This window comes from Miniopterus natalensis, chromosome 4 (genome assembly GCF_054644295.1).
Source record: "Miniopterus natalensis isolate mMinNat1 chromosome 4, mMinNat1.hap1, whole genome shotgun sequence".
NCBI classification, from domain to species: domain Eukaryota; kingdom Metazoa; phylum Chordata; class Mammalia; order Chiroptera; family Miniopteridae; genus Miniopterus; species Miniopterus natalensis.
Window position 1 is genome coordinate 70,079,645 of NC_142084.1, and position 23,506 is coordinate 70,103,150.

The 23,506-nt window shown below is 46.6% G+C and overlaps 2 protein-coding genes across 2 annotated transcripts; both read left to right on the forward strand.

The window, feature by feature from the left end:
- The first annotated feature begins 638 nt into the window (after window positions 1-638).
- On the forward strand, window positions 639-5,451 carry TEKTL1 (tektin like 1). Its single transcript, XM_087816035.1, has 7 exons — window positions 639-1,208; window positions 2,036-2,140; window positions 3,525-3,723; window positions 4,080-4,246; window positions 4,377-4,472; window positions 4,561-4,674; window positions 5,191-5,451. Exons 1-7 carry the CDS (start codon window positions 639-641, stop codon window positions 5,449-5,451), a joined length of 1,512 nt encoding a protein of 503 aa, XP_087672161.1.
- A 14,434-nt stretch (window positions 5,452-19,885) lies between these two features.
- On the forward strand, window positions 19,886-22,752 carry CASP14 (caspase 14). Its single transcript, XM_016209342.2, has 6 exons — window positions 19,886-19,912; window positions 21,116-21,265; window positions 21,361-21,586; window positions 21,743-21,859; window positions 22,036-22,139; window positions 22,648-22,752. The coding sequence occupies exons 1-6, from the start codon at window positions 19,886-19,888 to the stop codon at window positions 22,750-22,752; spliced, it is 729 nt and encodes a 242-aa protein (XP_016064828.1).
- The last annotated feature ends 754 nt before the right edge of the window (window positions 22,753-23,506 follow it).

Here is a 23,506-nt window from a genome sequence, read left to right on the forward strand (position 1 = left end):
GGCACATGCCTGGGTTGTGGGCTAGGCAGCCAATCAATGACTCTCTCATCATTGATGTTTCTGTCTCTCTCCCTCCCTCTCCTTTCCTCTCTCTGAAATCAATATATATATATATTTTTTTTAATTTTTATTTTATTTTATTATTATTATTTTTTAAATAGACCTTTATTGATTTCAGAGAGAGGAAAGGAGAGGGAGGGAGAGAGACAGAAACATCAATGATGAGAGTCATTGATCGAGCCTGCAACCCGGGCATGTGCCCTGACCGGGAATCGAACCTCGATCGCCTGGATCCCAGGTCGACGCTCAACCGCTGAGCCACGCCCGGCCGGGCTCAATATATATATGTTTTTTAAATTAAATTTAAAAATGAAGTAACAGAGAGGCGGGTTAAATGAGGTCATCTTTCTTAAGGAGCCAAGATTCCAAGCCAGTTCGGCGGAGCTCCAAAGGCTCCGTCTAACACCTCCCTGCCTCCTTTCCCCTCCCCACCTCTGGAACTCCTGCTCTCTCGTCACTGTGGTCATTGTGATGAGCACTGTTTCACCCACTCTTCACGCCAGGAAGGAAGTGAGTGTGGTTGGGTGTCCCTCTCCTCGTGGAGGACTCGGTCCAGGCGAGGGCACCAGGCCGGGACCATGCCAGCGCTGATACCCCTGCTTGAGAATAGCCAGGACACGCGCGTAGGGGCCCCAGCATGGCTCGAGGAGGCCCAGGCCCAGATGCTGAAGGCACAGCAGCTGACCGACCGCTGCGGGCGGGAGGCGGTGACCATGTGGCAACCCAAGGACAGCGTCTGGGACCCGCACGTGGCGCACCACCTCTGCCGGGCCGCCTATATCCTGCCCTGGCGCTTCCGCGTGGAGATGGTGAAAGGCGGCGGCACCTTGGAGAGACCGCCGCCGGGCGAGGGCGTCACGCTGTGGAAGAGCAAGATGAAGCCGCCCGCCTGGGGCGCACGCCTGCCGCTGCCCCTGAACCGCGACGCGCACGCCCTGCAGACCGCGGACCTGGTGCAGGCGCACGCGCGGGGAGCGCGCGTCACCGCCGCCCGCCTGGGTCGCGCGCAGCAGCAGATCAATGGGCAACTGCGGCTGCTGCTCCGCCAGCGAGAGGCTACTGACCACAGGCTCAGCGAGGTGCGCAAGGGCCTGCTAATCAACCAGCAGAGCGTCAGGCTGCGGGGCTACCGGCCCAAGTCTGAGAAGGTGGGACATCCCCCCTCCACCCAAGCCCAGTCGCCAAGACTGAAGCCTTAGCTCAGCTTGGGGAAAAAACCCGCCCGGGAAAGAGAGCACCCATCCCAGGCGCCAGTTCCAGCGAGTAAGAGTACGAGAATATGAGGACATCCCCAAGATGAGGTGCCTTGGTCCCCAGACCCAGGGAGGAAGATCCACACACTCCTGCAATGGGGATCAGACCCTCACCCTCCTTACCCCAGGTGGGATGTTTCCCAGTCCCCCAGCCAGGAAGAGAAGATGAGACCCCAGAATCAAACTAGATGACATTCTTCCCAAGAATGAAACCTCCAACCCCCAACCCAGGAACACAATCACCCACCCAGCCCCCGGGCTTGCAGGGTGAGACCTTCCTGTGGTCATGAGATCTCAATGCCCAAATCCAGTGAAATACAATGCTTAGAAGAGTGGACGATGTCCTGGTCCCAAACCATGAAACTCTCCTCAAAATGTTTAAAAAGCAAACAAAACAAAACAAAAAACCTCTCCCCAGCCTCAGTGAGAAACCCTCCCCTTCATGAGAAACCCTCCCTTTATCATGGGGTGATAAAGATCCTGCCTACAGGTTGAGACCCTCAGACTTCCAGCCCCTGCAAAAGGGAGACACCCCAGCCCCACTCTCTAGCCCCCTTAAAGGATAAAGATTTCTCAGAAAGATCCCCACAGGGTGGGAGTGCCCCCAACTCCATTCTCCAAACCCAGAGTTTATGAGGTTGGCAAACCCTCTACCACCCTGGAAGGAGAGCTCTCCTGCTGGCCCTCTCCTGAGAGTGTGAGTCTCCCTCTTCATTTTCCAGGTCCCTGACAAAGCTGACAGTATGCTGACCTGGGAGAAGGAGGAGTTAAAGAACTTAAAGAGGAAAATGGAGAAAGACATGGAAAAATCAGAGGCCATGCTCAAGGTTAGGAATACCTGGGACCCAGTGAAGGGGGCTGGAGGGGTGCCCCTGGCTGCCTAATGAGCTGACCACTCTGACCTTGGGGACTAACAGCAAACCTCTCAACCCTCCCACCTACTCACCCTGATTTGACAGTCACTGTATTTCTGCTTTGCTCTGAGGGATGGAGCTGGGCCTCAGAACAACAACAGACACCCTCTCTGTGACAAGCCCTGTGCAGTCATTGAGTTAGCTCCTTAAAGCACTCCTGTGAAATTGAAACTGGGGTTCCTTATTGAAGATGGGAAAATTGAGGCTCAGGGAGAGATGGCCTCACCCCAGGCACAGGACTAGCCAGTGACAGGATTGTGGTTTCAGGTCAAGTATCTTTTTTCCCCCCAGCTTTAGCGAGGTCTAATTAACAATTTAAAATTGTACATATATTTAAGATGTACAACCTGAGATTCCATACATGTATACATTTTGAAATTATCACCACAACCAAGGTACACCGCCTCACATAGTTACTATCCTGTGTGGTGAGGACACTTAGCATCCACCCTCTTAGCAAATTTCAGTGATAAAATACAGTATTGTTAACTGTGGTCACGCTGTCATATATTAGATCTTCAGAACTTACTCATCTTGCATAACTGAAACTTTGTGCTGCTTGACCAACATCTCCCCATTTCTCTCTCCTCCAGCCCCTGGCAACCACCATTCTACTCCTGGCTTCTATAAGCTTGACTATGTTAGATTCCATGTATAAGTAAGATCATGTAGCATTGGTCTTTCTGCATCTGGCTTATTTCATCCATGTTGTCACAAATGCCAGGATTTTCTTTTTTAAAACTGACTATATATGTATACATGCATCCTTTATTTTATAATGGTGGAAGTAGGATTTGGATGGGGGTGAGGGTCCAGATGCAGTAGATCCCAGGAGAGGGGCTCTGAGGACTACAGAGGGCTCCTGATACTGATTTGAGAAGAGGAAGGGAGACACTGAGGCTAGGGGTGGGGTGAGTGCAAGTTGAGGAGGAAAAGGCTGCCTCGACGTTGGGGACATCGATGGGGGAAGGGCTTTTTCAGGGTGCCAGGGCAAAGCCAGACACAGAACCTAAGCAAATGACACTCAGGACAGGGAAGCTGCGGACAGCCCCTACTGCTCCTCCCTTCCCCACTTCCAGGGTTCATTGAAGGCTTCTGGACGGAGGGTGAGAAGGTGGGGTGTCTGGACTTCGACTTGGAAGTTGCTTCTTTTCAGCCGCAACTAGAACTGGAGAGGGTCAGTTCAGAAGCAGAAACGCTTTGCAGCCCCCAGCAGAAAAATCAAGTCCAGCTACCATCCCCCACCCTCCCAGCACACTTCCTGCCTTTTCTCGCGGCTCTCATTCCTTGCCCCTAGACCCTGGCCTCCTGCCGCGACACTCTGGACTTCTGTTGCAAGGAGAGGCTCCAAGCTGTGGACTTAATGAACAAGCCACTGGACAAGGTTCTGGAGCTCGCCGGCCGCCACTCCTGGGTGAACCTCTCCCACGTCCAATCCCCCAGCACTCAGGGTCAGAAAACTCCGCCTCCAGACCCGGTGGGCACGTATACACCAGGTAGGGCCCCACAGAAAGGAGTCCACTATAGGGGATGCCCACCTGCTCCACTCCACTTCTCAGCTGCCCCTTTTCCTGGAGAATTGTCCCCCTAAACCAAATGAGAGGGCTGAGAGCCAGACGGCAGACTCCAGCTGAGCCCACGTTCTGGAATAGCTCTTCACCCTGCACACTCCTGCCTCCCACACTCTCTCAGTCACTCCACTAACAGCCCCTCCCCTGGACTTTCTCCTAGGCCCTCAGTAGAGCCCCCTCGCCCAAGGCCCACCACCAGGTGACAGTAGAGAGAGGGACACAGAGAGCCAGGGTCAGGGAGGGAGGGCTTGGCACCCCACGCCCGCCCCACCTTCCTGCAGAGTGCGCCACGGTGCTGTACGAAGCCAAGCGACTGCTGATGGAGTCCAAGGACATCTTGCAAGAGCTGGCAAAGAACGAGGAGGACATCCGGGAGCAACAGCTGCAGATAAGCGACCGCGTGTGCGCCTCGCTGACCCAAAAGATGCGCGAGACCTCGGAGCTGAAGGTGCGCACCGGGGCAACTCCGAGGTGGTGGCCTGGGGCTAGGCTGGGAGAGTACAAGGCTGGGGAAAGGGGACACAGGAAGAGAGCGGACGGGGAGCCAACGTGATCCCCCTGCCCTCCCACCCACCCAGGAAAAAATGAACATGACCTTAGGACTAATGAGGGGCACTATCCACCGGTGCAGGAAATTCAACCAGGAGATGTACATCACCCGCGGCCTCATCAAGGTACGGTTCAGGGGAAGGGTCTGCGGGGAGGAGGCGGGGATGCCCACGTAGACAGGGCCTCACTTCTCCGCACACTGCACCTCGCCAGGGTCCTCTGTTGAAAACTCACCTGGAGACTCGAGAGAAACTGGACAGACCCTTAGTTCGCGTGTACCAGAGACACGTGGGCACCCAGCTCCCGGAGGCCGCGCGCCTGGCCCAGGTACGCCCCCCGCCCCCCGCAGCCCCCCCCTCTCCGGCGCGGCCCCGCCCTGGTAAGACTTCTTCCTCCAGCACACCTAGCCCAGGTAAGATGCTCTCACTCAAGCTGGTCGGTCCTTCAACTACCTCCCAAATGAGTCCCGCAAATAAGTCCCCTGTCTCCAATAAGTCTAGTCAACCTCTGCCTGCCTCACCCCACCCCATTCACTCGTTACACGATTCCCCTCTCAGTCCCGCCCTGAGGAAGCTCCTTGCACCCTTTGCCCAGAAGCTCGCCCTCCCCCCAGGTCGGACCTCCCCCTCAGCACTCCCCCCTCCCCACTGTCGCTGGTTCTTTTCCGAGGGCTTCTGGCCCACGTGTGCCCCGCCCCCATCTGAGGCCCACCACTTCCTCAGCTGTGCTCCTTTCACAAGCACATCTGGCCCAGATGTGCCTGCCCCCCCACCCCCCCCACCCCCCATCCCCCGCTCTGGCTCCCCTTCGCCCGTCCCCCAGTACGGCCCCGCCCCTCTCCAGGGCACTGACAAGCTGCAGCGCCACAACTTACACATGGAAAAGAACCTGGAGGATCTGCTCGCCACGAGCAAGAACCTCACCGACAGCCTCAACTGCAAGGAGATCGGGCGCGACGCGGACTACAAAGTGGTGCGCCTGCGCCTCCGCCAGCGGCACCCGCACGTGAGCTACCAGCAGGCGCAGGCGTTGGTCAACGACTGGGACCCACGCACGCCGCCGCCACGGCCACCACGCATGGAGTCCAGCAACACTGCCAAGTAACAGGCGCACCCTCTGCCCCGACGGCAGGTCCCCCTAGCTCGGGCTGGGCCCTCAGAAACGCACAGCCCGGGGACCCTCCCTCTCCCCTGACCCTCCCGCGGAGCGCCCTCTAGCAAAATAACAATAATTACATTTGTTAGACATCTGCTGTATATAATCACTTACCCTACAGCACCTTATGGGCGGTGTATCCTGGAAGTCCACTAGATGGATTTGGGTGCCAGGTTCCTGGGGGTTCAAATCCTGGCTTTCTGAGCTATGTGGCCTTGGGCAGGTCACTTGCTCTCTGGCCTCTGTGTGTCTACCAGTAGGTAGGAAGAAGTAGAGCACCCACCTCAAAGGCTTGTAAGGACAGATGAGTTCCCTTGTGTAAGGCCTGCAGAGTGGTGACTGTATATTCAGCATCCTCAATGCACTGAGTCATTGTCATCCTCATTTGCCAGTGAGGAAACTGAGGCACAATGAGGTTAGCGGCTTCTCCTGAAGCCCTATTTAGGGGAGATTTATTCTCCCAGACCCCAAGCAGCTCAAGTTGGGATTGAGTTCCACTGCCCTTTGCTCCATTCACCTGGTGTGTGTTTTTGGGGGGTGAGGGGACAGCACCCTCAAAATTCATAGCATCCTTCTTTCTCCCCCCCCCCCCCGCCCTTTTTGAGCCCCTACCAAGTTCTGGGGCCGAGTCAGGTACTGAGAGTGCCACAGTGAGCAGGACTGACGTGGTCCCTGATCTCAGGGAGTTCACAAGTAGATCAAGTGCAGCCAACGTCATCCTTTTGGATGCAGCTGTAGCACAGCCTCTTATAGGAAACCCACCAGCTGCACCCACCCATCCAGTTTCTCCTCTCTATTCTCCTAGTCTCCTGGACACCCTCCCGTTACAGAACCCAAAACACCAAGCTGTGACAATCATCTGCTCTCCATGGGGAGGGCCCGGAGTGTGGCATACATAGGACAGAGGTGTTCACTCAAGCCACAAATATCTCCTAAGCAACTGTCCTCTACCAGAGGCCGGGCTCAGTGCTGAGGATACGTGAGGACCAACACAAACACAGTCCCTCCCTCATGGAGCTCACTATGTATATGCCAAGAATGGCCCTCACAAATATTTTTGACAAAGCCAACCAGTCACATGGACACAATGTAGCCCCACCAACATTTCACAGAGAAGGAAATGTTCAGGAAGGTGCACCCATTTGCCCAGGGTCACAGAGCCAGAGAGGGACCAAGTGGGACTAAACCTGAGTCTGCTCCCTTGTTCCACACTGCAGCCATGTACCATGGGCTCACCATGATCTTCACTGGTCTCCATAACAACCAAGTGAAGATGGTGTCAATTATGCCCATTTGACAGGAAATGCACAAAAAATAAGGAGCTACCAACCCAGGATCACAGAGATGAGAAGGAGTAGGGCTGAGGGGTTCAAATTAACCATCTCTGACTCAGAACCATTAGGCACCACAACCAGCTTATCTCAAGAGGGACTTCACAGTCTGAGAGTCACTGGGGGCTCCAGGGGGTTAAGAATGTTCTACCTGTACCAATCAGGATACCAACAGGAAACAAATAGCACATGCAACTTGAAGGAAGTTGAACAAACACATGATAGTTCAATCCTCATGATTCGAAGATTCTGTATTATGAATTTGCCTAACTCACTAAAATTTATTCATAACCCCCCAAACCAATACTGTGAGGTTTTCAGAGTCATTTGCAGGTGTGCACAGAACAGTGAAAGACTTTAATGGCCCAACATGGTCAAACAAGCCAGGGTCAAACGAGGCGCTTTCTTGTTTCAGCTTTCCTACTGAAACAAGCATCCAAATGGAATATTACTCAGTCATAAAAAAGAATGGCATCTTGCCATTTGTGACAACATGGACGGACCTAGAAGGTATTATGCTCAGTGAAATAAGTTAGACAGAGAAAGACAAATACCATATGAATTTATTTATTTTTGGAATCTAAAAAACAAAACAAATGAATAAAACTGAAACAAACTCATAGATACAGAGAACAAATTGATGGTAGCCAGAGGGGGCGGGGGAGGAGGGATAGGCAGACAAGTGGAAGGGATTGAAAAATACAACTTCCCAGTTGTAAAATAAGTCATGGAGATGCAATGTACAGCATAAGGAATAGAATCAATAGTATCATAATTGTACAGTGACAGATGGTTACTAGACTTTTTGTGGTGATCACTTTGTAAGGTATATAAATGTTGAATCATTATGTTGTACACCTGAGACAAATATAATATTATATGTCAACTAAAGTTTTTTGAAAACCAAGTAATGTTTCCGAGGTCTACTTAGTGCCATGTTTTTTCCTATTTTTGTTCTTTTCGTTGGTGATTTTGCTGTTTAAAATAACCCCTAAGCATATTTCTGAAGTACTGTCTAGTGTTCCTTAGGCAAGAAGGCTGTGATGGGCCTCACAGAGAAAATGCATGTTAGACAAACTTCGTTTGGGCATTAGTTATAGTGCTTTTGGCCTTGAGTTCAATATTAGTGACTTGCACACATTAATATACAATATTTTTTGGACAATATGTATTAACTAAGGCATCTTTAAACAGAAACACACATAAAACAAGGTTAGGTATTGAGCAGTTGAGAAAAGTGTTGTGACTAGAGGCTGGTAAGAACCTATCCCTTTTATTTTCTCTGGGAGCAATGGTTGCCTATTTGGGCAACTTTATAGAACATAACGACAGTGAATGATGAGAATTGCCTATATTTGGAAAGGAGTAGGCAGGATGTAGGGACAGTTCAAGGTGCTAATTATTTGTGGGGAGTGGCCTTCGCCTTTGGTAAATCTGAAGGGACAAGGTGGTCAGGGACAGCCAGCCTTGCAATGCTGCTGAGTGGATGCCCCTACCGCCCCCCCCCCCCATTGGTCAGTGTTCCCTACTGATCAAAGCCAGAGAGAAAGGAAGCCCATTGGTGCAGTCCATATATCCTTCCAGGACACAGAGCCACCTCCACCTTGCTGACTTTTGAGCCTCTTGCAGGTGCTTTCTGGAGTTGGGGATTGTCCCTTTGCCTCCATCTTTGTCCTTCCATTCTGCCCAGAAACCTCACATGAGAATGCAAATGCTTCTTCTGTACAATGTCTTATCCTCTGGGTTGAACCTGCCACCCTCATTCTTTCCTCTTCCATTTCTGAACATAAAAACATGCTTGTGACTTCCTTTCTAGAGTAACCATAATTGCCACTTCTGCTAGTTCACATCACTAATACATGATAATTACTCTTCATATCATGCTCACTTATTCTGCTAAGCTCACTTTTATCTTTATCTCATGCCTTATTAAATAGCACAATAGCCATCATTATTTGCTACTTAATCCTGGCATCCCACAGCTTTGTGAACCAGGTCCCTCCCCAGGACACTTGGCTCAGCCCATTGATAGTATTGGTTCATGGCCACCTCCATTCTCTCTTTCCTTCACACTCATCACGAAAAAGATATGCAGTGCACTCACCACGCAGCTTCCAAAACACCAGCCAGCTGACCAGAGCCAATCTTCCTGTGTAGAGCAAAGAGGCAGGTTCCTGGGTATAGCAGGGCTGTGGCAGGTCACCAACCAGCTTATGAAGATTGATTAGGAGTCTGCAGCTGCTGTCCAGGTCATGGATGTTGGCCATGTCAACTAGGAAGTGATGTTGGAGAGAAAAGAATGAATCCAAGAAGTATTTAGGAAGTAAAATAGAGTTCTTTCTAAATAGCAGGCACTTTTGTATGTACTTTGAATACATTAACTCGTGACAACACTCAAGTAAGGTGGGAATTACTATCTCTTCTTTACAGACAAGGACACTGAGCCACCAAGAGGTTTTATAATTCAAGTCACTGAGGTCAGGCATCCAACCCAAACATTCTGATTCTGAAGCCTATGTCTTTGAACATTGTGCTATCATGCCTTCTGCTCAATTATCTGCTTGCTCTAGGTTCCCCCCTTATTTGCATCCCTTCTACCTGTATCCCCCTATACACATACACATATACACAATCATATACAAGTACACCCACATTCACAGCAAATTGGTAGCGATGGGAGCAACTGAGAAATAGATGCCCAAGGGGTGGACCAGGCCAGAAAATGCCATTGAGTACAGTGGGCCCAAATAGAAACCCCATACCCATTTACCAGTTCATTCTTTCCTACCCTCCCTTGCAACCATGACTCTGGATTCATTCTGACTCTATAGATTGGCCTATTCTTATTCATAATAACTGATATGAATGGACATTGAAAGCATTATGCTCAGCTAAAGGAGTCAGACACAAGGGCCACATAATATGTGGTGTCACAGGATTTTTTAAAGCCTCAGATAGCTGTGATGTTATCTAAGCAAAGCTTTCGAACCACTGCCTTATACTCTACAATAAAAGATTTATGCCCAGGCCATGTAGAGAAGGTCAGAGAGAGGACTCTGGTTTCTAGGCCTGCTTCAGGCCACCCTGAGCAGCTTGGGCTGGCTCATTTATTCTCCTAAGCTCATGTGACCTTCTCAGACTGGAGTTGAGAGAGTAACTAAGCCCTTTTTAAATTTATTTTTCTTTGATCTGACCCTTGGGTTATGACAGAAGGAATATAAGAGAACTCAGGAGTCTGAGGGAACTGCCCTCTGAACCCAGCAGTGGCACTTTTAAGTCAACTTCCTTAACTTTTCTAAACCTGTTTTCTCTGTACAATCTCACAGTCATCAGGACAAGAGTTCCCATCCTTCAAATGCTCAGGGTGGGTACCTGAGAAATGAGAGCTGCTTGCCTCTGCCCCGCATTCTATTGCAAGCTCAGTGACTTGCAAAATTCTGAAAGGGAAGGAGCTCCTGGAATACATGGGCATCTTGCCTGACTGTGACTGATAAAATCCTGTTGGACAAGATACCAACTCGTCTTGTCTAGTCAGGCACTCTGGGTTGTTTACTGGCCAAGGGAGCCTGGAATGGCAAGAAGTTGCCAAGTCTTTAAGCAATACCGCCTCCTTTCATCACAATGAGATCTCACTGCTGCAGCTCCACAAAGGACCTGAGGTTCAGATGGGACAATGGGCTGGTGACACAGATGCAAATAGAGGCATTGGGCAAGGAAAGGGACTTATTGTTGCAAAGATGAGTTCATGCATGTGTTCAGGGGGTGAGCAAGAGCTCTTTGGGTACCTGGCCATTCTCTGGCAATGTGTGAAAGAAGGACTTGCCAACCATGCCTGTAAACTCACAGAAAAGTTGTGCCCAGGAAGCATGTGCATGTTCAGTGAAGCATCTCCCCTCACTTTGCTGCAGAACAGTCAGAGAGACTGGGTGGCTTTGGGACAGGACACCCTCACCCACATCTGCCTGAGAAATAAGTTTGTTTCAAGTTTGGGGTGTCATTGCTGACTGTAATTGTGAACAGTGTCACCCATACTTGGGCATCAGTCTTTCACTGATTGAAACTCTGTACAGTATCAGGCGGTGATCTGAAAGCTTTGTTGCACATCACAGCCATCTGGGGCTTCTAAAAAGCCGATGACACCACACACTATGTGGCCTATCTGGCTCCTTTAGCTGAGCATAATACTTTCAAGGTCCATTCATATTGTAGCATATATCCGAGCTTCATACTCTTTTATGTCTTGGATAATATCCATTGTATGGATGGGCCACATTTTGTTTATGCACTCATCCCACTGATGGACATTTGTGTTGCTTCCATCTTTTGGTTATTGTGAATAAGAATAACCAATCTACAGAGACAGAATGAATCCAGAGTCATGGCTACAATGGTAAATTTGTTATGTATGGCCTGGGATCCAACTAAACCAGATCTCTGAGGATGAGAGCCAGGCATTAATATATTTTTTAAACTCCAATGGTGATTCCATTGGGCAGCCAAGTTGGAGACTCAGTGGTGTAAGGGAAAGAAGAAGCCCTGTGAATTAAGCACCTATACTTCCCAGGGCTCGGTTTGAGTGCAATCTCCCCAAAGACCCACCTCAACCATTCTGGTCATTCTCCGTCACCTCATCTTGTCGATTTCCATCTTAAACATGTGTCACCATCTGAATTATTTTATTCATTCACTCAGTTTTTCTTCGTCCCTTCCCACAAAACCAGTGGGATTTGACCTTGCAACCCAATTCACCTGGGTTACTTTTTTTAAAATACCACTGTCAGAACCGCACCTTGATAACTTAAATCAGAATCTTCTGGAGAAGGACCCAAGCATCTGTGTTTCTAAGAGCTCCCCAAGTAGCTGCTTCATGCTGCCATGGAAGGGAAACACTGCCCTGATCCATGAGCCCATGAAAATGACGTATCCACAGCTCCAAAAACAGGGTCTAACCCAGAGCCTGTCCAATGGTCCAATGAGGCCAGGTCACTTTACAGTAATCATTTTGTTTTAGCCTCACAAAAGTTCTCAAAATAGGTTTTAACAGGTAAGGCAATTTTGGCTCAGAGCAGTTAAGTGATCAGCCTGCAGCCAAGCCACAATGGGAACACAGTCTGGGAACAGTCCAGCCTCCTTTCTGTGCTGGGCGAGGGCAGGGGTATCCTCAAGGCCCCAAGGGCCCCCTGTTACCCTAATCTCAGCACTGGTCACCTAAACCTCTAAGGGCTCTCTGGATCCCCCATGAGAGCTCCATGAAGACAGTGCACTATCAGAAAATAAAACAATCACATTTCATCAAATAATAAAATTAGCCAGCTATTAAATTAGTAATAATAAATATAATTCCTCAATTTAATTAGTTGATTAATTAACTAACAGTTGTTCCAGCCCGTAGTGAATCATTCTTTTCTCCTTACCATTCTGGTTCATACTCCACTAAGAGTTCTTGAGCACCTATTCTTGAGCCCCCTCCTACCCCCAAGTCTTGTGTTAGATGTTTCCACTCTACAGTTTTGATGACGGAGGTAGTATTATTCCCAGTTTATACTTATAGGGCTAGGGAGCACAAGTGCCAATTCTGACAACACCAGGCATTTGTTCCTTACAGGCATTTATTGAACGTGTCCCATGAGTCATGCCAGGTGCCCAGTAAACTAGGAGTGTGGCTCATGTTCTCACCAGCCAGCTGTCCTTGGGGAAGGCAGACATCAAATCAGCATCATATAAGAATACTGCTGCCCAGAAGAAGTGGAGGGAGCCCGGGAAGTTGGGATCTGACCTGGTCTAGGGAGGGTTCAGAGACAGCTTCCTGTAGAATCTTCATTTTACCTGAGATACAATTCATCTTTTAACAACCAAGAGTTATCATATCACTCCCCAGCTCAGAATTCCTCAATGGCTCCCCATTGCCTCTCAGATAGGAGACCAACTCATTTCACTTTGCCTGGGACTTCTCTGAGTTTTTAGTACTGAAATCCCCACATCACAGAAAACCCTTAAGTCCTGGGCAAAACAAATTTAACTCCCTAGGGTAGCTTCAAGCCCCTTCCTGATCCCACCCATTCCTTGACTTATCACTACCACCATCCTTTACACTTTATTAACCAGCCACAAGGAAGCAAGCATGGTACCTTGAGCTACCAAGCTCTTTTCTTCACCTCGGCTATGCTGGGATCCCTCTCCTGAGCTGCTTTGTGCATATGGCCACCTGGAAAGCACCTACTCATTTCTCAGGTCTTCATTAAGTGCCAGCTTCTCTTGGAAGCCAATCTGCAACCTTATGATCTCTAGGCATACATTCATCCATGGAGCCTTCTCATCAAGTTGTCTTTCTCTCATTATCAGATAACTCATTAATATAATTAATCAATTTAACTAGTTGATTAACAGTTATTTCAGCCAGAGTGACACTTCCTTCTCTCACACACTGACAGTAAATATAGATCTCATTAGAGGGCCAGGACCTTCTGAAGTCTTGTCATTGATGGACTGAGGAGAAATTGATAAGTAATCATTTCTGCCACACTCCATTTCAGGAGATGAGACATCCCAGCTCATTCATCCACTCAGCTCTTCCTTCCTATGCACCTACTATGCGTCTGACTCTGAATGAAATATTCAAACATGGCCTCTGTCCCTAGGGACAGGGCTGTCCAGACCCACCAGCTTTTCTGAAGAAAAACTGTCTCAAGAAATAACCTTTTGAATCCTGGCACATGAGGCTGAGCCCTCTTAAGGACTCCCTGTGAGACACTCAATGGTTGCTGCAGCCAGCTCTTCCCAACTCCATGTTCAGTGACACCATGTTGCTAACTTGAAATCAGCCAAGAGAGTATTTACACCATGGAAATTGGCAAACATTACAAATCAGGCCTTTTTTTGCTTTTTTTGTTTGTTTGTTCATTTAGAGAAAGCCAATTGTTGAACATTTTCCAACACACCATTGCAAACGCCCACATTTCCAATTCCTTCCTCCAAGAGTCAGTCTTCTTCACTGACCAGACTCTGAAACAATAAGATTTCAAGAAGGAAGAAGATGGCAGAAGCAGAGTTTGGCTAAAATGTTTGGCATCAGATGAGGATGGGATGTTGGGTCCAGTTGGAGTGGGTCTTTCTCTGGTTTTTCTTTCTCTTTCAATGAACAATGTTGCTTTTTTACACCATCACAGAACCAGGTGATGTCACATCTCCCAATCTTTGTAGAACATCCCATCACTCCCAGGTGTGTTGTTCTATCTTCTCCTGGAATGGTCAGACCTTACCTGGGTCTTTGAGAAGGAACATAAGAGGGGATAATTTCCTACATGCACAGTCCAACAGCCCCCAAGTCCTACCCTGCCCAGAATACTCATGGTTGCGACATGATCTGTAATTAAACCTCGTTACAGTGCTAGGGTTAATAAAGCACTTTTCAAGATCTATGGGTGCTGTTGGTGACAGCGGAGAAGGGGGAGGAAGAGAATGAGATGACATGAGGTTGTAATCCTCACAAAGATGGAGGCTACATCAGTTTTATTCGGCAATGCTGACCCAGCATCAGACACAGTGCTCAATAAGTATTTAATAAAGTGATTGAAGGAGAACTAGAAGAGGAAGAAGGAGAGATGGAAAAGAAGAAAACATAGTGTTCTCCTATATGCCAAGAAGTATCATTACTGGGTGCTTTATGTACAGGATACCTCTCCGAATCTCCCCAGCAGCCCTAGTGGATCTTCATTTCTCATGTGAGGAAACTGGCACTTAACGGGAATATCCTGTATTTTTGATGATGCAGAGATATGGGCACTCACTTATATATTGAGATGGAAAGCAAATTGCTAAAGCCTTTGGCAGTCAGCTGGCAAGCTGGAATTTATTAAACTTTTATGCCTATGCCCTTTGAACCAGTAATTCTACTTCTAAGAACCTCTCCTCCAGAAAAGGCTCAAGCTTGTGCCTGAAAAGAAATGTACAAGGTTGCTCCTGGCAGCGATATTTGTCTTGGTGGAAAAACTGAAAACACTTGAAATGTCCATCAGCAGGGTGATGATTAAGTGACTGTACGTCCATTCGATGGAATATTGCGTGGCTCATAAAACCAATGATGTGGCACATGCACTGGAATGGTTAAAATGAAAATGATGGAAAATACCAAGTGTTGGCATAGAATGGAGCCCTCATGCACTGCTGGTGGGAGGGTAAAAGTGGCAAACCCGTTGCCCAGCCAGTGTGACCTAGGAACAAAAGGGTACAGTTCAATTCCCGGTCAGGGCACATGCCCAGGTTGCAGGCTTGATTTCCAGTAGGGGATGTGCAGGAGGCAGCTTATCAATGATGTTTCTCTCTCATCGATGTTTCTATTTCTCCATCCCTCTCCCTTCCCCTCTCTCTAAAAATCAATAAAAACTTTTTTTTTTAAGTGGCAGACCCCTTTGGAAAATTGTTTGGCAATAGCTACTGAAGCTATACATAGACATTCCTGATTACCCAGTAATCTACTCAAGTATATGCCCAACAGAAATGTGTACATATTCATTAAAAGGTATGTACTAGAATGTGTATGGTTTCATGGCTAGAAAAAAAACTAGAAACTACCCAAATGCCCATGAATAATAGACTGGATAAATAAGTTGCAGTATATTCACACAATGGAATACTACAAAGCATGTGTCCTCAAGGGGAGCAATATTTTACCTCCACATGGGGCAAAAATTGGTTTTGGAGAGTAAAAAATATACAGATATACCTACAATATGTAGATAAAAATAGATACAGATGAATGGATGATAGATAGACAGATAAGACAATGGTAGAGATACATAATATATCTATGGTATTAAATTTCACAGAGGGGTAATTGAAATGGCTGCTTGGGGAGTGGTAATGAAAAAATGATTGAGAAATACTGCTCTTAAGCAATAAGATGGAAGTCCTACAGACACATGCCAAAAAAGATTAAATCTCACAAACATAATGTTGAATAAACAAAATGAGATAGAAAAGAGAACTATTGTGTGATTTCATTTATATAAAGAACCAAAATCAGGACAAGTTCATCTATAGTGTTGTATATCAGCATAGTATTTGGGACAGACAGGGGTGGGGTAGTGATGAGAAAGGGAACAGGAGAGGAAATTCAGGGGCAGGAATCTGGTCACATTCTTTTTCTTCATCAGGTCCTGATTGCATGGGTGTGTTTAGTCTGTGGAAATTCATCAAGCTGCATACTTATGATCTGTGCTTTTTTTCTGCATGTAGATATCTTTGATAAAAAGTCTTTTTAAGAAAAGAAAAATCAGTTTATTCCATAGGTACCAACATAGAAAGATGACCCAGACATAGAATTAAGTGAACAAAGCCAGTAACAGAACAATTCAGTAGAACGAGCCAACATACATAACAAACAGCTATAAATGTATATAAGTCGATGCAGAGATGGGGGTTTGGAGAGAAACTGCCCCACCTGGTGCCTGAGTTACCTTGAAACAAAAGAAAGACCTGGGGGGATGATAATGTCCCAGCTTTTTAAAATTTTGTTATTGTGGTAAAATAGACATAATATAAAATTTACCATTTTAACCATTTTTAAGTTTACAGTTCAGTGGCATTAAACACATTCGCATTATTGTATAACCATCACCACTGTCTGCGTACAGAGTTTTTTATTTTGCAAACAAATTCTGTCCCTATGAAACAGTAACTGCCATCCCCATTCCCCAACCCCTGGCACCCACCATCCTACTTTCTCTCTATATGAATCTGACTCCTCTAGAGACCTCATATTCATGGAATCAAACAATATGTGTCCTTTTGTGTCTGACTTCTTTCTCTTAGTATAAAGTCCTCAAGGTTCATCCATGTTGTAGGATGTATCAGAATGTCCTTCCTTTTTAAGGCTGAGTGGATGGGCCACATTTCTTTCTGTCCATTCGCCTGTTGGTGGACACTTGGGTTGCTTCCACCTTTTAACCATTGAGAATAATGAACTGCTGTGAGCAGGAATGTGCAAAACTATTTTCAACATCTGCTTTCAATTTGGGGGGATATAAACCCAGAAGTGGAATTGCTTTATCAAATAGTTCAGTGTTTAATTTTTAAAGGAACCATCATTACCATTTTCCACAGTGGCTGCAGCATTTTATGGGAATGTTCCGGTTTTGCTGAATACATTCCAGTATTGCTTGAATATTTCACTCCTACATATAAGCCCAAAAGAAATGAAAACATACATCCACACAAAGACTTATTTGCTAATGTTTATAGCAACATCATTCACAATAGCCAAAAGCTAGAAACAATCCAAACTTGCATTTATGGATGGATAAATAAACAAAATGAGGTATCTCTATATGGAATATTATTCAGCTCTAAAGGAATGATGTACTGATATGGGCTACAACATGGATGAACCTTAAAAGTATTATCCTGAAAGAAGCCAAACACTTAAGATCACAATTACATGATTGCATTCATGTGAAATGTCTATAACAGGGAAATCTAGAGAGAGAGAATATAGATTAGTGGCTGCCAGGGGCTGAGAGATTTGGATGGAGATTGGGAGCAATAACTAAAGGGCACTGAGTTTCTTTTTGAAGTGGTGAAAAGGTTCTAAAATGGACTGTGGTAATGGTTGCACAACTGTGAATATAGTAAAAAACCATTGAATTGTACACTTTAAATGGGTGAGTTGTATGATATGTGAATTATATTATTTTAAAGCTGTTAAAATAAAATGAGGTGAAGTGAAATAAAGGCTGAAAATGAATAGAGGAGGGAGGTCATGAGGAAGCGAAGAAAGAAGCTGAGACGGCTGTGGAGCATCAGTTGGGGCAGCTGGACTGGGCTCTCAGAGGCTGGACCTTCCTGGGTTTGAATGCCAACTATGCCAATCACTGATTGAGTAACTCTGAGCAGTCATTTTACCTCTATGAGTCTCAGTGTTCTTCTCTCTGAAAAGTGGGAGTAAATAATGCTGATCGCTTCAGGTTGTAGAATACTTGGCAAGGTAATAAACAAGTGAAGTTGGTATTACCTGCACTGTTGAATGTGGAAAAGATGTAAGTGGGCATAATGATGGAAATGATGGATTGATGACAGCCAGAGGAGCTGGACCTGGGGGTGGGGCAGTGCTTGCGGTGGGCTGGTGTAAAAGCCCTGGCTGGTGTGCATGCTCTGCCTCAGCCTCCTTAGCCAGGGGGTGTTGACTGAGCTTTGCCATTACTCATTATGTGGGTATTTAGGTCCATTTCTTCATCAAGGGTGTTTCCCTTGTGTCATGAGGTTTCTTGAGGGCTAGAAAACTTAGGGGCAATAAAGGCCTAGACAGCTGTGCTGCCCAATTCACAGACAGGCTCCTCAGGAGAAACCTGGGAAGATTCTGTACTGTCAACTCCTTCTCCAAAGTCAGCACGTGGACCTGACCCCTCTTTCGTGCCCAGTCCTATTGGAAACTAAGAGAGTGGTGAGATGGCCTGGCTTTAAGGAGCAGCTACTTCTAGAGACAGTAAGTGATTTGACAGATATTGGCCCCTCTCTCTCTTTTCCCTTCTCATTACATGAATGCATATTTTCACCCATCCATCCATCCTTTCTTTCATTTGTTTATTTGTTTATTATTTGTTTGTTCAACAAATTCTCCCCAACACCTTCTCTGTGCCCATTCCCACACTGGTGACTCTGATGGAGATGGGGACAGAGAAGTCAGGCTTTCAATGCTAAAAACTGAGCTGCCAGCTCAGCCACAAGAATAAAAATCAAAAGCACTGCTGTAATGCAAGTCTAAACAGACAGAGCTGTGGTAGTCTGGGGAGGGGAGAAGCAACTTTTAGTGGCTTAACAGGGATCATTGAACCTACCTTGTTTGCTGTAACTGTAGAGCATCTAGTGCTCTTTCAAGGTCCTTTCAGATGGGAAAACTGTCTCAGAGAGGAGAGCAAGATGCTCAAGGTCACACATCTGGGAAGAAGCCAAGGCAGAACTTGATTTTGGTTTATCTGGCTCCAGAATCCATGCTCCTTCTATCCTTCTACTTTCTCTCCTTCACAGTATTTGGCTTCTCTTTCCTTACAGCACTGACTGGCTCCATTGTGTGTGTGTGTGTGTGTGTGTGTGTGTGTGTGTGTGTGTGTGTAAGGAAAAAAGAGTGAGAGAGACTTAATGTTCATTTCTGTCATAAACTAGAGCTACACAAGGGCAGGGAGCATGTCTGTCTTATATAGTGTATTCTCGGTGTGTAGCTCATAATAGACACCCAGAAAATATTTGATGGATAGATATTTGATTGAATGGATAAGTGGATGGATAGATGGATGGATAGTTCGATCAATTTATCAATCAAACAATGGATCAATGGATAGATCAATGAGTGGATAGATGAGCGGAGACATAAGTGGGTGTGGGGGAAAGACATAACAGACATGATGCCACCCAAGTTGGCAGAGAAGAGCCTTGACTAGTAAAGAAGCATTTCAGGCTGAGGAAGTATAAGAAAAGGCAAGGAGTCGGGAAAACAGCAAGAATATGGCAAACCTCATTCTCGTCAGCCAGAGAGTAGAACAAGACTCAGATGAGAATGAAGAACTTAGAGGTTCAGGCTCAAGGCAGAGAGGGAAGGAGTGTTTTAAAGTAGCTTTCTCCACTTTGATAATCTTCTCATTTTAGACCCAACCCCAAAGCATCTCCTTGTTGATGCCTCTTCAACCAGTCAGCTCCTGGGTGGCAAAGGGGCATACATAGGGCTGCTTGCCCTGTTTATCAGTCCAGTAATGAAAATTTCCAGATGAGTGGCATTGTGGGGTGGGCCTAGCAAGAGTTCTGGAGACAGCCAGGGGTGGAAAACACCACAGGAGTGTCCCACTCAAGAAGACATACTTCATGGACTGTCATCTTTTGCTCAGGTTTGACCATGAAACAAGTCCCAACCACTGGGGTCCTATTCGGTCTCAAAATTCCAGATGTACAAACCAGCCTATACCCTGAGCCCCTCTGCATTCCTTTGGGGACCTTCCATCTCTCTTCTCTTGAACCCCTAGGATCAGCCAAGGGTGCTAATAACTGGACTCCGAATCAGAGGAGACATGAGCAGTCCTCAGCCTTTGGAAGAGGTGGGTTGGTGCAGGTTGGGGGAGAGGGGTGGGAGCCTTTGAGGAGATGGGAGGTGAAGAGCTTAATGTTTCAGAGCCAGTAGAGAGGATGAGAAATCATAATGTGAATTCAGAGGTAAAAGGTGCTTTGTGATCACTCAAATGGAGAAAAAGACCCAGAGATGGAACCCAAGTTGGGGGTTCCCTACTACATCTCTCTCAAAGTATCATGCTTCTCTTCTGAAAAGAAATTTTGATCCAAACATCTTTCTTCTTCAGATGGGATAAGATAGGATCTCAACATTAGCTTCAGGAATTTTGAGACCCCTGTGAATGAGAAAGTAATACTTAGAACACTCATGAAAAGGATGGAGAGACAAAGCCGCCAAATGTGACAACTGGAAGGACCTTCAAAATCCTTCACACACATTCACTGTCTATTTTTGGAAACTGAGGCTCAGATAGGAGTGACTTTCCCAAGTTCATACAGGACTAAAACAGAGCTGGACCCCTGGAAGCAAATTAGATTTTTGGTGGTGAGCACACAATATAGTACACAGATATGAAATTTTAATGCTGTATACCTGAAATTTATATAATGTTATTAACAAATGTTACTTCAAAAAATTTAATAAAAAAGTAAAGGATGCCCAGTAAAATTAGAATTTCACATCAACAACAGATAATCTTATTATATAAATATATCCCATGCAATATTTGGGACATAGAGTCAAAACTCAGTTCTCGAACATCTCCCATCTCAAACAATTCAGTTCTCAACCAAGTTGTTCACAGGACAAAATGTCTTGGTTGTTGAACAAAACTTCAGTTCTCAACTGACAACCCTTTCATGCTGATACCTGTATGATCAGTCATGTATCTCTCAGGTAACAAAGGAGAGAATGCACAAGTATGAGTCAGTTTACAGCTAAAACTCGCATTGTTAACATCTCAGGAAATTGTGCTGTGAATATTTTCTAATGGGAAAAAATGATTCAGCTTTTGAACAAATCGCTTCTCAAACAGCCTTCCAGAATGAATTAAGTTTGAGAACTGGGGTTCCACTTACTTGTACTAAAAAATCTCATTTTTTTAATAATCTGAAATTTGAGTGTAACTGGGCATCCAGTATTTTACCCAGAAACCCTAACCCCAGTCCTCTTTAGACAACATCTCCTGCTTCTCCTTGGTCCCCTTTAATGATTTTTGTCATCTCTTGGCCAGGAGACATATGATATGTCAGGTGCCCGTGTAGCCCTGACACTGTGTGTCACCAAAGCCCGCGAAGGTTCAGAGGCAGACCTAGTCGCCCTGGAACGCATGTTCCAGCAGCTGGGATTTGAGAGTACCATAAAGAGAGACCCTACTGCCCAGGTACTGTGCAGCCATCCCAGGCCAATGGAGGAAGGGCTGGATGGGAAGGTGGGCTCCAGGGATGCACTTGAGTCTGGCCGTTCCTCTTGCTCTAGCAATTCCAGGAAGAAGTGGAAAAATTCCAGCAGGCCATTGATGCCCGGAAAGACTTCATCAGCTGTGCTTTCGTGGTGCTCATGGCACATGGGCTAGAAGGTTACCTTGAAGGGGAAGATGAGCAGATGGTCGAGCTGGAGAACCTCTTCAAGGTTCTAAATAACAAGAACTGCCAGGCCCTGAGAGCCAAGCCTAAGGTGTACATTGTGCAAGCCTGTAGAGGAGGTGGGGACAGAGCCAAGAGCACAGAGCTTGTGTTCCTGATCCAGTCCTATCCCAGATCTAGAGCCCCAGCTGTCTTGCATTGTTAATCTATCTTATGACTACTCCTTTCCCCATCTTTCTCTCTGACTTTGACTTTTCCTCTTCTTGATGTTTCAGAAAAAAAGGACCCTGGTCAAACAGTAGGTGGAGACAATATTGAGATGATCACAAAAGACAGTCTTCAAACCATCCCAACATATACGGACACCCTCCACATCTACTCCACCGTGGAGGGTATGAGCTCCCAGCTGACCCAAGGTGGTCTCTGCTCCCCCACCTCACCCACCACTCCTGACCCCTGAGACACTCCTCCAGGACCCACCCTTTCCCAGGCCCTCTTGCACCACCCCTACCCCCACCCTCCCACCCCCACTGGAGCTTCCCTGAGCCCACTTCTCTGCAATTCCCAGGGTATATTTCCTACAGACACGACAAAGACGGCTCCTACTTCATCCAGACTCTGGTTGATGTGTTCATAAACAGGAAAGGACCAATCCTGGAGCTTCTGACAGAGGTAAGTTGGGACAAGGTACCTGGAACCCCTACCCAGCCTGAGCAGGGAGCAAGCAGAGTGGGCTGAGCCTCTTCCAAACCTTTCTGCATTTTTCCCTCCCCTGTTCCCAGCCCCAAATCCAACCCAGGTCCCAACACATAAACTAGGATGCCCATCTCCTAGCAGTGACTTTCCCTAATGCAGAAGATTCCAAAGCCCACAATATGTGAGATAATTTAGATAAAATACAGATAAATTTCTGTAAACAAAACAAAAATTCCTATTAAAAGTTTGGGCCAACTTTTTTTTCTAATGGTTATATGCTGTTATGGTGGATTTGAAAAAAATACATAACAAGATGTCCAACCAATGATTCCATAGAGATGATGATATAGGATGAGACAATAAAGATCACCCATCTGAGGACAGAGGTACCCACCTGCTTTCTTCTCTAACCTTCTCCCCATAAGCCCTTTATACCAACTCCCCCAGGGGCCCAGCCCCAAGCTGACCACACCTCCTGCTGCAGGTAACCCGGAGGATGGCAGAAGCAGAGCTGGTTCAGGAAGGGGAAGAAAGGAAAGTGAACCCTGAAATCCAAAGCACCCTTCGGAAACAGCTCTATCTGCAGTAGTAGTAAGGGAAGGGAGAGGCCTCCTTTCAGGTGCTCTCCTGCCCCTCAGATGTTTAATGGCAGCTCTCACTACTCCCCCAAAATCTTCTTTCCCCAAAGCTAAATGTCACTCAGTCCTTTCTTCACACCTCTATGCACGTCTTCCTTCGATCTGTCCCTGTCCTTCTTAAAGCAATCCAGCTAAAACTGAGCACAGGCATGGTGACAACAATAAGATCACCTCCCTCAGGCTGGACTCTTTACCTCTATTAATGCAACCTAAGAGGGTACTCACTTATTCCACTTTCTGCTCCTATGCTTATCTGAAACCCCTTTCTATCTTTTATGAAGCATAGCCATATAAATATAACTGGATAAAGCTTAAGATTTTTCACTAATAAACCAATGCCCACTCACTACCTCCCATCTCAATCAAACCTTTACTGGCTTCTAAGTCTCACCTAGAGTTGTAACCTCTTCCTGAGCCCACATCCATTCCTATATCCCAGAGATTCCCTCCCAATTCCTAAAAATTCAGTAAGGCAAGAATCGTTCTCTCTGTCTAAGACCCCAATTCCTTGGCGAGCATGCTGGTATCTTAACACTGTCCTCCTAGTTCATGGTCTCTCTCTGTCTAATAGAGATGTCTCCTCCTTTTCTGAATCTCTCTCTCCCTCTTAATTAACACTGCTTCCCCCTACCACCACCATTAGGCCCTGGACTCTACCCTCTCTCCAGAAACTCCATCCATTCACCCTCATGGTTTCAACTTTCA